The 14,834-nt window shown below is 43.2% G+C and overlaps 1 protein-coding gene across 21 annotated transcripts in view; it reads right to left on the reverse strand.

Annotated features, from left to right (window-relative positions):
* Positions 1 to 1,034: 1,034 nt before the first annotated feature.
* Positions 1,035 to 14,834, reverse strand: part of CHD2 (chromodomain helicase DNA binding protein 2) — a 135,195-nt gene continuing 121,395 nt past the window's right edge. For all 21 annotated transcript variants that reach the window (XM_082449054.1, XM_082449056.1, XM_082449055.1 and 18 more), the window contains 2 exons: positions 9,779 to 10,025; positions 1,035 to 4,597 (listed from right to left, as the gene is read on the reverse strand). In XM_082449054.1, the coding sequence (XP_082305180.1) occupies positions 4,264 to 4,597; positions 9,779 to 10,025 (581 nt within the window). In that variant the 3' untranslated portion in view covers positions 1,035 to 4,263. The remainder of the gene's footprint in view (positions 4,598 to 9,778; positions 10,026 to 14,834) is intronic.

Here is a 14,834-nt window from a genome sequence, read left to right on the forward strand (position 1 = left end):
AAGCCTGGTTGCTATTGTAAATCATAAGCTGATTATTGCACTTGTTCTTAAAATTTCCCAAAGTTGTTGCAGCTGAGCTGTGAGTTGCAACACGATTGTGAGTTAAGTTTAGAGGCAGGAAGACCCCTCAGCTCTTGAGTCTCTGACTCCCACTGCATGCACTAAAACCCCAGCACCACCAGGCGGGCGAGGCTCCCTGCAGCCACGTGTCCTGGGCTGACAGTCACAGGAGTTAACCCCTCAGCCCTGAGCAGACACACGGGTTTATTTGGTTATCAGCAATTAAGACCTTCACAAAGACTGAAGTTTGGTTTCAGAGTCACTTAGGTATTAGCAAAACCCCTTGGGTCTGGCAAACTTCTCCGCCTCCTATTCAGACAGCTCTCCAGCCGCGGCTGTGCCACCCTTCCTCTGTCTGGGGCTCGCAGGAGCTGGGCCAGCCCTGGTGCCAAATTGCTCAAGTTAACATTTGTGTCAGTGTTTCCATTATAAAGTGCTCTTTTCCCCCCTTCAAGAATATACAACCCAACCATAAAATTACCCTCAAGGCTGCAGGCTGGCAGACCCGGTGTTCTGATTTCCTCTTGCCGGGGGGCTGCGGGACCCCTGCTGATGGGCACCTGATGGGCACGGGTCTCCCCAGGATCCTCCCCGCCCGGCACGACCAACATGCGAAATTGAGGGCGGCTCTGCTCAGCCACTGGCGGCAACTCCTCATCAAGTGCAGGGACTCAGGCTAAGACGACTGCTGCTGGGCCGGGGGACTGTCAGTCTCAGCTACTCAGAGAAAATCTAGAATGTGTGGTGAAAGGACCTGGACCCGACAACACAGCTGGGCCTGGGTAGGGGCAAGAAACGCAACTTTAAAAGGCTCCGTTTCACAAGCTGTCAATCTTGATGACCCAGCAACCAAAGGAAGGGAGACGAGGAGGCATGCACAGTCGCGGGTCACGCCAATGCAATGCAACGTGTTCGCCCAATTCTAAAAATCCTTAGTAACACTTTTTAATATACAAGAATCAAAAGTACAGCAGTTTTACAATGTAGGAAAATTTAATACATACTATATAAACAACATTATTTACATCAGAAATCACTAGGACAGTGGCATTTTTCACAAATATAAATTAATTACTGTTTAGTCAACAGGTTTTAAAAGTCCACAATTTTACAATAAAGAAAAAACCATCTGTCCCCAACCGAGTGGGACACAGATGGACTAAAGCAGCCTGGACCCTTGGCCTGGCTCTCCTCGCCCGACACGGCAGCCCTCAGATGAGCCAGAGGAGCGAGCGCTGGTGCTGGGCCCCAGGCCACCGCTCCTGCTGACGCATGGGTTTTGGTCTGTAGGATTTCAGTGTCACTGTGTGAATTCATAACTGAATCGTGTTTGCACCGCGCATCCTGATGCGGCTCTCAGACATCAGGCTAGAGTGTCTGCAGCAGGACGTGAGAAGTGTTCTGGGTTCCCATCAAAGAGCGTTAAGGAATGACTAAAAGGAAGGGGAGCCCGGGGCCAGCGACAGACGGCGGGGACGAGTCTGGAGTTACCGTGTCCTCTGCCAGGACAAGCACATACACGTGAATCCGGGTTTCTGTTCAGGTTCCGGGTTCTGTTCAACTTCCCTCTTCCTCAGCCCCTGCTCTTTCTACCTGATAACTAACTCTTTCAAAGCTAGGCTCCATGGAATACCGTCCTCACAGATTCTGGGGGCAGCTTCTCCCATCCACAAGTGAGAGAATTCCTACCTGTGCAAATTTCTGGTTTTGATATAAGCATACAGTATTCATACTGATTTAGGACAATGAGGAAATGCCTCCTTTCTCCCAACCCACCCTTCAAACATACTCCGACACCTGAAATAGATGCTTTTATGGGGATACTGTACTTTTCATAATCAATTTAACACTGACCTGGCTGACATTGCCTTTTGCTACATCATATGGCACTAAAAATCCTGAATGTGAACAAAAGGAAGTTCCTTCTTCCTCACGATGAGACATCTTTGGGAGTAACTCACATCTCCTACCAACAACTTCAGAGAAAAAAAAAAAAACCTTGATAAGCATTGAAATGCAGGCCCTCCAATTCCTCCTCCCGGCCTCCTCTAACTGAAAGGACACGGCCCGACTTCCCACAGGGGTAGCCGTGCTGGGGCCCACCCTGCCTACCTCCAGGGCCCGTGGATGGCTCAAGGATCTGCAAGCCAGGCTGTCCTTCCCCTTTGGCCTGAGCAAGACAAACACAGGTAGTGTCAGTACTGTTGGCAAGGAGCCCAACCTGTGGCCAAAGCAGAGGCATGATTTCCTATCCTCCCCCACGGAGCAGTCTCACACGTCCTCATTGGGGTGACGGTGGCCGGGGGCTCCTCTGTGGTCCCTTGGGCTGTGCTCCGGGCATGTGTTGTACAAGCCCAGGGTGAACGACCCCAAGTACCAGGAGAAGAAATAGATCAGGAGGTGGTGGGCCCACTGAGCTCCCCTCACGAGCTGTGCAGACCCAGACTCTCACGTGGACCTCAGCACAGGCGAGCCCGAGGACGCTCTAGGAAACAGAGTGTGACGGCCCCCCAAAGCCACCTCTGCTTCACTGGTGAGGCAACAGTAAAGGCATTAATGGTGCTGCCCAGGATACCAGCAAGTAAGTGATAATGATTTTATGAAGTCCCCTCGGGTGAGCGCGGGGAGTTTAACCCTGTATATGCCCAATGGAAGGGTTTCCAGCAGCTCTGAGCCTGGACACGTATAGGCACACTGTATGTTCAAGTCAGTTATTCTGTCTCCATCTAGAAAGGCCTTTGGATATTCTAACAATTACTGGCAAGTTATATTTAAAGTGAACAGAACGGAAGGCCCCAGAACCAGTAAAATGAAAGAAGCCTCCTTAACGAATGTAACCAACTTGCCTCCCATCCTGACTCAATTCAACTCTAGTCTGACTCTCACTATCTACAGCTCAGTTACCCTGTCCTTGGATGCTTCCTGTTTTGGAAAAAAAAAAAAAATGAACTTCAGTTTACACTTAACTTGGTTTCACTCTAAAAGATACTGAGTTCAATTCTAATGATCTCCAACTAGCAGTGGAAACGTGCTCACCACAGGCAACTTATCTGTGTCTGTCCACCCACCACATGAGCGGCAGGAGATGTGTGACTCTGTGGAATCTTACTTCTTCAAGCTGAGCGAAGGGAACTCAGACGCAGCTGCGGATGGTGACCGGCTGCCACACTGGCGCCTCCCCCATCTGCCGCACTACCAACCCCCAGGCTGGGAAACCCGTCCACCCCTGCCCAGCGCCCCAGCTCGTCAGCAGGCCTGCTCCCTCGGCCCCCTCCTCGCCAGGCCCAGGACCTGCCAGGACCGCTCATCCCAGCAATCGGAATCCACCGGGGATTCCAGTGCCCTGGCCACACCCACCCACCCCTCGACCCGCCTGCCCTGCGTTCAGCCAACCACTCCCAACCAAACAAGACCCCCGCCCACTTCAATGCTGCCCAACTCACAGTCCTCAGAAGTCAGCTGCACAGGCCCTACTTTCCCTGGCACAGGGGGCAAACGAGGCCCACCTGGGAGACCAAACCTTTGAAATGTACAGTGTGGGAAAACTTAGTGTTGGTGGGGAAGCAGCCGCTGTGGAAGTGTTTCCCCCTGTCCCCCACGCCCCCAGCACCACAGGTGTCACATGATGAGGCCGAGTGTCACTTCTCCCAAGAACACGTTTGAGGGGGGTACCTGCTCCCCTTCAAGTCCTATGATGTGAGACCCCACCCGCTCGCCCCCGCGCCCCGCTCCCCATCAGCAGCATCGGTCACGTCATGGTGAACCAAACCCCGTGCTGTCCAGCAGGTCCCAGCAGCCTTCATGCACACGCGCCTTCCCCGACCACGCGCCAAGGTCCAGGGCGCGCCAGCCCTGGTGATAAAACATTCACGACTCTTAAGATCCTTTCTTCCTTCACTGGGGAACAGCCCGTGAAGCTGGTAGACAAAACGTCACCTCTTCCTCCTAGCACCCATCAAAGTGGGAGGCCAGGACGAGGCTGGAATGGGATGGGGTGCCCAAGTGCGGGAGTGGTGACCCAAATCAAAGCTGGACCGAGCGAAAGGCCCCCCACTCCCTGCAGTGCTCCTTCAGCGGCGAGCTGACAGCAGCCGCGTGTCCAGAAACGCCATCACTGGTCTAGATAACTGGCTCCTGTGGATCAGACCGAAAACATCCAGGTGCTTAATGACTCTTGCACTCCCCTTCTTTCCAAACTGTCCTTTATGTTTTTCTAACATTCCAGTTATAATCTGGGTTGTTTTTCTGTTCTAGTGATCTCTCCAAAGGAGACCGATGATCCAGGGGTGACTTGGAATCGTGAGGAGATTTCTGAGAAGGGGGCGAGCGAGGATCTGAGACTGCGGGGTGCAGAGGGGGGAGGGGCTGTTTATACTCCCCCAGTTTGTCTGTGTGGAAAGAGCGGTGATGGTCCGAGGGTCCCTGGCCGTGGTAGCCCATAGGGGGGCGGTGATCAGACATTCGTCGGAAATCCTGCTGGTGGTAATTTTGAGGCCTGAATTCATCAGATCGCCTCCGTTTGGAGTCGTGATGGTGCCTGAAACAGAGATGCAAGGATCAGCTGGAGACCAAAGCCGGATTCCCACCTCTCCTCCGTCATCCACTGGCTCTTCCTCATGCACTCATATTTAAGGACACTTCCAGAAACTCAGAGGCAAATACTTACATTACTAGGAATCGAAAAAACAAAAACTAAAGTAGTAACAAAGGGCTATTTTATACTTATTGGCAAACCACAGCCTATGAAATGACATAAGCCTCATCAAGTCTGCAGTGAAACAAGTACACACTTGAATCACTGATGGCTTTGTAAACTCACATTCCCTTCAGGAAAACTGGCAAGATCTACAAGCATCCTCATGTTCCTCGACCCAGCCCAGGAGAAAAAGAGCCACAGAAATTATTTTGTAAGTTATTAGTAACAGCAAAAGTTATAACCTAAATATGCAACAGTAAGTGCAGGGTTAATTAAATTATTTTAAAATGTACTCAATGTGAAGAATATTAAAATTTTTAGTCAGGACCATGGCAAACTGCTTGTTATACAATTAACAGAGAATCTGTATCTAAGTCAACAGCAAAAAGACAAACAATACAATTCAAAAATGGGCAAAGGAGCTGAATAGACATTTCTCCAAAGGAGATACACAAATGGCTATTAAGCACATGAAAAGATGTTCAACATCTTTAATGGGCAGTAATCACCAGGGAAATGCAAATCAAAACTACCATGAGATACCATGTCATACCCGTTAGGATGGCTACATTCAAAACACTAAAAATAAATGTTGGTGAAAATGTGGGAAAATTGCAATTCTCACACATAGCTGGTTGGAATGTAAAATAGGTCAGCTGCAGTAGAAAACATTTTGGTGGTTCCTTAAAAGTTAAACATAGGACTGCCACTGACTAACAATTCCAATCCTAGGTATATACCCCAAAAGCACTGAAAACAGATATACAAACAAACACTTATATACCATGTTCACAGTAGCACTATTCACAAGAGCCAAAAGGTGGAAAAGCTCTAATGCCTATCAATGGATGAATGGATAAACAAAATGTAGCATGTACATACACTGGAACATTATTCACCCACGAAAAGAAATGAAGTACTGATACATGCTACAATGTGGATGAACCTCTAAAACATTATGGTAAACGTCAAAAATGCCAGTCACAAAAGGCCACATACTGTATGATTCCATTTATGCAAACTATCAACACTAAGTAAGTCCACAGAAACAGAATGCAGAAGACTGGTGGTTGCCAGGAGCTAGGGAGAGAGAAGAATGGAGAGTGACTACTTAGTGGTTACAGAGTTTTCTTTGGGGTGACGAAAGTGTTTTGGATCTTGACAGAGGTGGTGCTTGCACAACACAGTGAATGTACTAAATGCCTCTGAATTGTTCACTTTAAAATAATTAATTTATGTTATGTGAATTTCACCTGAATAAAAGAGAGGGAGGGAGAGGGAGAGGGAGAGGAAGAGGGAGGGGAAGGGAGGGAGAGGGAGAGGGGAAGGGAGGCAGGGAAAGAGAGAGACTGTCCATATTCCAGCCAAGATGGAGTAACAGGGGCTACACTTACTCTCCTGCTGAAACAAGCAGAAAGGGACAAAATGTATGCAACAATGGTTTTCAAGACACCAGATGTCACGTTAACAAAGAACTGTGATCCCTATGGGATGAGAAACTAATGAGATAAGCCTTACAAGCACCAGATCAGGAGAAGCCCAGACTTCCTGAGTTGGGGTGGGGGTGTTCAAAGTGTAGAGTGCAAGAGAAGCAAGTTCTACAAAGAGAAAGAAGTTCAAAGAGCAGCAAAAGTTCCCCCTCGAGTGTTCAGCTGGATACCGCTCAGGGTGTATATGTGAGGAAACTACCCAAAGGCTAGGAGAATAAAACACTGCGAAGGATGAGATGCCAGTGCTCTGTGCTCGCACAGAGCTGGAACAGTGCCTGTTCTCTTCTCACCAGCCAGATGGGAAAACCTCAAGATCCAAGGGCACCGGTAGAGTACCATGAGGGTCCTTGCCTCGGTGGTGGGAAATCATGAGCCTTTGCCTGAGCACTGCTCCAGTTCTGCCTAACAAATCCTAACAACAAGATCTGAAAGCATCAAACTGTTCCCAAGTAACCTAACTGTGTTTCATACAAAGCTCCAGAACGTTTATAGGAATACAAAAATGTCCAGCACTTAACTAGGTATCTAATCAAAAACTACCCAGCATAGAGAAATAATAGCAAAAATAAACAAATGGGACCTAATCAAACTTATAAGCTTTTGCATAGCAAAGGAAACCATAAACAAAACGAAAAGACAACCTATGGAATGGGAGAAAATATTAACAAACAATGCAACTGACAAGGAGTTAACTTCCAAAATATACAAACAGCTCACACAACTCAATAACAAAAAAAACAAACAACCCAATCAAAAAATGGGCAGAAGAACCAAACAGACATTTCTCCAAAGAAGACATACAGATGACCAATAGGCACATGAAAAGATGCTCAACATCGCTAATTATCAGAGAAATGCAAATCAAAACTATAATAAGGTATCACCTTACCCCGGTCAGAATGGCCATCAATAAAAAGTCTACAAGTAACAAATGCTGGAGAGGGGTGGAGAAAAGGGAATCCTCCTACAACTGTTGGTGGGAATTTAAGTTGGTGCAGCCACTATGGAAAACAGTACGGAGGAGGTTCCTTAAAAAACTAAATATAAGAGTTGCCATGTGATCCAGCAATCTCACTCCTGTGCATATATCTGCACAAAACTATAATTCAGAAAGAAACATGCACCTCTATGTTCATAGCAGGACTATTTACAATAGCCAGGACATGGAAACAACCTAAATGTCCATTGACAGATGAATGGACAAAGAAGATGTGGTACATACACACAATGAAATACTACTCAGCCATAAAAAAGAATGAAATAATGTCATTTGCTGCAACATGGATGGACCTAGAGATCATACTAGGTGAAGGTAAGTCAGAAAGAGAAAGACAAATACCATATGATATCATTCATATGTGGAATCTAAAAAAATGATTCAAAGGAACTCATTTACAAAGCAGACAGAGACTCACAGACACAGAAAACAAACTTATGGTTACCAAAGGGGAAAATATGTTGGGGAGGAATAAATTAGGAGTTTGGGATTAGCAGATACAAACTACCATATATAAAATAGATAAACAAGAAGGTCCTACTATATAGCACAAGGAACTATATTCAATATCCTGTAATAAACCGTAATGGAAAAGAATATGAAGAAGAAGAGAACCAGGAAAATAACACCCAAAATGAGGTAATAAATCAATCAATTGAAACTGACCCAAATCACAGAATTAGCAGACAAGGATAGAAATACCATTTTGAAACTGTATACCAGATTTCAAAAGGTCAAAGAGAGACATGGAAGATTTAAAAAAAAAAAAAAAAAGGACCCAAATGCAACTTCTAGAGATAAAACTACAATGTTAAGAAATACAAAATATACTATCAATAAATGGGCCTCGAGGCAGATTAGACATTGAAAAAGACAATGTTAGTGAACTTGAAGACAAAGCAATAGAAACTTTCCAAATGAAACAGAGAAAACATAATTTAAAAAAATAAGCCTAGCATCAGTGAGCTGTGAGACAAATTCAAGCAGCCTACCATAGGTGTAACTGAAATCTTCAAAGGAGAGTGGGGGAACAGAAAAAGTATTTGAAGAAATAATGGTAAAAAATTTTCCAAATCTGATAAAATGATAAAGGTGCAGATCCAAGAATTCCCAAGCACAAGAAACATAAGGAAAAATATACCATGGCACATTATAATCAAATTGCTAAAAACCAGTGATGAAGAAAAAGACATATTATGTAAAGAGGAGTAAAGATAAAGATGACAGATTTTTTCAGAAACAATACAAGTAGAGAACAGAGGAGCATCTTTAAAGTACTGAAAGGAAGTGTCAATCTATAAATTTATACCCAAAAGAAAATATCTTTCATAAGTGAAGACAAAATAAAGATTTCCTCAGACATACAAATGCTAAAAGAATTTATCACCAGCAGACCCACACTAAAACAGAAGTCCTCCGGGCAAAAGAGAAATGATACAAAATGGAAATACAGATCTACACAAAAGAATGTAGGGCAAATGCCCACTGGAGTCAGATAAGATGGTACAGAAGGGTGGGGGGTGAGGGGTACAGACCCCTCCTAACAGAGGCTTCTGCTACTCGGCCACAGCTGCTGTGCTAAAGCAGCCTGGTGTTACCAGATCCTCCAAAAGAAGGCAGGGCATGGAGATGTTTATATGAAATTTTCCTATGTTAAATTCAAGTTGCAGTCAAAGCATGTCTTTAGCCTAGGGGAAACCAAAGTTGCTAGGAAGTTAAAATACAGCTAAGTCCTGAAATTAAGAAGAATAGATAAAACCTCTTCAGCCCTTCCTATATTTGCTAACTCTCACAACTACTCTCACAAAACCTTGGCCCATCATATCATGTTATTATATAGTTGTAGAGAAGGGACAGCTTCAAAAGACTCTGACCGCTAAACTGTGGGCTCCTAGCACGAAAGGACCACAGGCTGGGACCCACCTAGTGTGGCCGACAGCGTAGCACAGAGCTTAATCATTTTGGTTGCAGACCCTAATATTTTATGGCTACCACTTCTCTAGATTTCCTCAGAGGACGGCAGAAAACTCCCCCTGCACAAGTGTGATGATGAAACCATAAATGGCTCCTTGGCCCAGAGAATACAACTTAAAACCTGTAACTTGGCATTCAAGCCCCACCCCCACCATCCAACCTGTTCATCTTCTGGGCATCCCTTCCTGGGGGCCTATCCTTGGCCTGGGCCTGTGATGCCTAGTCCATCTCTCTCTGCTTAGCTGACTCTTCAGGGCCCAAACCAAGAATCACCAGCCTCCCCTCTTCCTCAGCCCTCAGGAAAAACTCAAAAATCCATTCTTTCAACCGTCCACTCAGCACACAATGTCAGCTGCCTACATCATGATTTTCCCCCAACACTCTGAAGATGCCTTGATGGCAGAAACACAGCACCAGACTTGGGACCATGCCTGGCACATGGTAAGAATGAGCATTGGATGGATAAAAATACATTTAAGTTTCTGTCGCTTGTCTCTCCACCTATAAATAGTAAGCCCCTGGCAGAGGTCAGTGCCTGGTGTCTGAGGGCCCTCTGCATACCGGTCATAATAATCCCTGTGTCCCCGGTGGTCTCGGTCGCTGCTGTACTGGTCATAAGGTCTCTTTCTGGACAGGTTGTTGGGTCGGTAGCTCCCTGAACGGTGGGCGTCCATGTGTCGCCGGTCCCCATAATGGTGGTCCTTGTACCAGTGCTGCTCATACTGATGGTGCCTGTCACCACCCCAGGGTGGATTGCTATTGCCACCACCATAGTTGAACTTTCTTTCCCTCTGCCAGTCGCCTCGATCTGCAGAAAAAGAAGTAATGATCTCATGATTCCAAGAACTGGCTGCATTTCACTTCCACTAAAGTTTAAACTGAAAAGGCCTGACACATGTTACAAACACTACATTTCTTCCTTCTTGGCCTTTTTGCTGCTGGTTATCATACAAGTAATAAGTCCAAAATTCTTTCCCCAAAATTTTAAGGCAAAAGAAAATTCACCTTTCTCCTTCTGAAATTTAAGAACCACTGTTTTCATTTTCTTTCTTTCTTTTTTTTTCTGCTTTTCATTTTTTACACCTGCTTACCTTCCAACCTGGGGCTCACCCTTAAAATGAGACTTCACTAAAACAAACAACAACAACAACAAAAAAAATACCCCACACCAAACATTAATTTGGAAAAAGGCACTGCTGAGTTTCACAGCCACAAGGTAATACCCTCCATTTACACATCTAAGGTTTATTTACCTGCTGGTACCATCAGCTGTGCCTCGTCACTGAAAATCTTTCCAGACTATACCTACTGATCCTACTCTTCTTCCTTAGCCCACACCAAAAGAATGGCACTCCTCCTGTAAAAAGTGATTGCTCTAACTTTGGATTCTGTAACTGTCAAGGATAGAGCCAAACTGAAATTTGTTTTAGCTTCAGTAAGCCTCCCTTTTCCCCTGAGGAGAAGAATCACACTTATCTGAATCGAAAAGGCAGTGAAGACACAGAAGTAGAGGAAAGGAGGCTATACTGGGTTGAAACGCGGTCTCCAAAATGTATGTCCACTTAGAACCTCTGACTGTGACTTTACTTGAAAATAGGGTCTCTGAAGTTGTAATGATGGATCTCGAGTTGAGATCATCTTGGATTTACAGTGGGCCCTAAATCCAATGATAGATATCACGTTAAGAGAAAGGCGTAGGGAGATTTGGGACAAAGAGACACAGAGAGGAAGGCCATGGAGAGCTGAAGACACAGAATGGAGAGACATTCACAGAAAGATAGACAAGATGAAAAGGCAGAGGGCTATGTACCAGATGAAGGAACAAGATAAAACCCCAGAAAAACAACTAAATGAAGTGGAGATAGGCAACCTTCCAGAAAAAGAATCCAGAATAATAATAGTGAAGATGATCCAGGACCTTGGAAAAAGAATGGAGGCAAAGATCGAGAAGATGCAAGAAATGTTTAAAAAAGACCTAGAAGAATTAAAGAACAAACAAACAGAGATGAATAATACAATAACTGAAATGAAAATACACTAGAAGGAATCAATAGCAGAATAACTGAGGCAGAAGAACGGATAAGTGACCTGGAAGACAGAATGGTGGAATTCACTGCTGCAGAACAGAATAAAGAAGAAAGAATGAAAAGAAATGAAGACAGCCTGAGACCACTGGGACAACATTAAATGCAACAACATTCACATTATAGGGGTCCCAGAAGGAGAAGACAGAGAGAAAGGACCAGAGAAAATATTTGAAGAGATTATAGTCGAAAACTTCCCTAACATGGGAAAGGAAATAGCCACCCAAGTCCACGAAGCACAGAGAGTCCCATACAGGATAAACCCGAGGAGGAACACACCGAGACACATAGTAATCAAATTGGCAAAAATTAAAGACAAAGAAAAATTATTGAAAGCAGCAAGAGAAAAATGACAACATACAGGGGAACTCCCATAAGGTTAACAGCTGATTTCTTAGCAGAAACTCTACAAGCCAGAAGGGAGTGGCATGACATATTTAAAGTGATGAAAGGGAAGAACCTCCAACCAAAATTACTCTACCCAGCAAGGATCTCATTCAGATTCGATGGAGAAATCAAAAGCTTTACAGACAAGCAACAGCTAAGAGAATTCAGCACCACGAGACCAACTCTACAACAAATGATAAAGGAACTTCTCTAAGTGGGAAACACAAGAAAAGAAAAGGACCTACAAAAACAAACCCAAAACAATTAAGAAAATGGTAATAGGAACATACATATCGATAATTACCTTAAATGTGAATGCATTAAATGCTCCAACCAAAAGACACAGGCTCGCTGAATGAATACAAAAACCAGACCCATATTTATGCTGTCTATAAGAGACCCACTTCAGACCTAGGGACACATACAGACTGAAAGTGAGGGGATGGAAAAAGATATTCCATGCAAATGGAAATCAAAAGAAAGCTGGAGTAGCTATACTCGTATCAGATAAAATAGACTTTAAAATAAAGAATGTTACAAGAGACAAGGAAGGACACTACATAATGATCAAGGGATCAATCCAAGAAGAAGATATAACAATTATAAATATATATGCACCCAACATAGGAGCACCTCAATACATAAGGCAACTGCTAACAGCAGTTATAAAACTGCTAACATCACTATAAAAGAGGAAATGGACAGTAACACAAGAATAGTGGGGGACTTTACACCTCACTTACACCAATGGACAGATCATCCAAACAGAAAATTAATAAGGAAACACAAGCTTTAAATGACACAACAGACCAGATAGATTTAGTTGATATTTATAGGACATTCCATCCAAAAACAGCAGATGGCACTTTCTTCTCAAGTGTGCACAGAACTGTCTCCAGAATAGATCACATCCTGGGTCACAAATCAAGCCTCAGTAAATTTAAGAAAACTGAAATCATATCAAGCATCTTTTCTGACCACAACGCTATGAGATTAGAAATCAATTACAGGGAAAAAAACGTAAAAAACACAAACACATGGAGGCTAAACAATACGTTACTAAATAACCAAGAGATCACTGAAGAAATCAAAGAGGAGATCAAAAAATACCTAGAAACAAATGACAACAAAAACAGGATGATCCAAAACCTATGGGATGCAGCAAAAGCAGTTCTAAGAGGGATGTTTATAGCAATACAAGTCTACCTCAAGAAACAAGAAAAATCTCAAATAAACAATCTAACCTTACACCTAAAGGAACTAGAGAAAGAAGAACAAACAACACCCAAAGTTAGCAGAAGGAAAGAAATCATAAAGATCAAAGCAGAAATAAGTGAAATAGAAACAAAGAAAAGAGCCAAGATCAATAAAACTAAAAGCTGGTTCTTTGAGAAGATAAAATTGATAAACCATTAGCCAAACTCAACAAGAAAAAGAGGGAGAGAACTCAAATCAATAAAATTAGAAATGAAAAAGGAGAAGTTACAACAGACACCACAGAAATACAAAGCATCCTAAGAGACAAGCAACTCTATGTCAATAAAATGGACAGCCTGGAAGAAATGGACAAATTCTTAGAAAGGTATAAACTTCCGAGACCGAACCAGGAAGAAACAGAAAATATGAACAGACCGATCACAAGTAAAGAAATTGAAAAACTGTGATTAAAAATCTTCCAACAAACAAAAGTCCAGGACCAGATGGCTTCACAGGCGAATTCTATCAAACATTTAGAGAAGAGCTAACACCCACCCTTCTCAAACTCCCAAAACACTGCAGAGGAAGGAACATTCCCAAACTCATTCTATGAGGCCACCATCACCCTGATACCAAAACCAGACAAAGATACTACAAAAAAAGAAAACTACAGACCAATAACACTGATGAATACAGATGCAAAAATCCTCAACAAAATACTAGTAAACAGAATCCAACAACACATTAAAAGGATCATACACCATGATCAAGTGGGATTTATCCCAGGGATGCAAGGATTCTTCAATATACACAAATCAATCAATGTGATACATCATATTAACAAACTGAAGAATAAAAATCATATGATCATCTCAATGGATGCAGAAAAAGCTTTTGACAAAATTTAACACCCATTTATGATAAAAAACTCTCCAAAACTGGGCATAGAGGGAACCTACCTCAACATAATAAAGGCCATATATGACAAACCCACAGCAAACATCATTCTCAATAGTGAAAAACTGAAGGCATCGCCTCTAAGATCAGGAACAAGACAAGAATGTCCACTCTCGCCACTATTAGTCAACATAATTTTGGAAGTCCTGGCCACGGCAATCAGAGAAGAAAAAGAAATAAATGGAATACAAATTGGAAAAGAAGAAGTAAAACTGTCACTGTTTGCAGATGACATGATACTATACATAGAAAATCCTAAAGATGCCACCAGAAAACTACTAGAGCTAATCAATGAATTTGGTAAAGTTGCAGGATACAAAATTAATGCACAGAAATCTCTTGCATTCCTATACACTAACAACAAAAGATCAGAAAGAGAAATTAAGAAAACAATCCCATTCACCACTGCAACAAAAAGAATAAAATACCTAGGAATAAACCTACCTAAGGAGGTAAAAGACCTGTATGCCAAAAACTATAAGACACTGATGAAAGAAATCAAAGATAACACAAACAGATGGAGAGATATACCACGTTCTTGGATTGAAAGAATCAATACTGTGAAAATGATTATACTACCCAAAGCAATCTACAGATTCAATGCAATCCCTATCAAATTACCAGTGGCATTTTTTACAGAACTAGAACCCAAAATCTTAAAATTTGTATGGAGACACAAAAGACCCCAAATAGCCAAAGCAGTATTGAGGGAAAAAAACGGAGCTGGAGGAATCAGACTCCCTGACTTCAGACTATACTACAAAGCTATAGTAATCAAGACAATATGGTACTGGCACAAAAACAGAAATATAGATCAATGGAACAGGATAGAAAGCCCAGAGATAAACCCACACACCTATGGTCAACTAATCTATGACAAAGATGGCAAAGATATACAATGGAGAAAAGACAGTCTCTTCAATAAGTGGTGCTGGGAAAACCGGACAGCTACATGTAAAAGAATGAAATTAGAACACTCCCTAACACCATAC

The sequence above is a fragment of the Balaenoptera physalus genome (genome assembly GCF_965194825.1).
Source record: "Balaenoptera physalus genome assembly, chromosome: 2".
Classification (NCBI taxonomy): domain Eukaryota; kingdom Metazoa; phylum Chordata; class Mammalia; order Artiodactyla; family Balaenopteridae; genus Balaenoptera; species Balaenoptera physalus.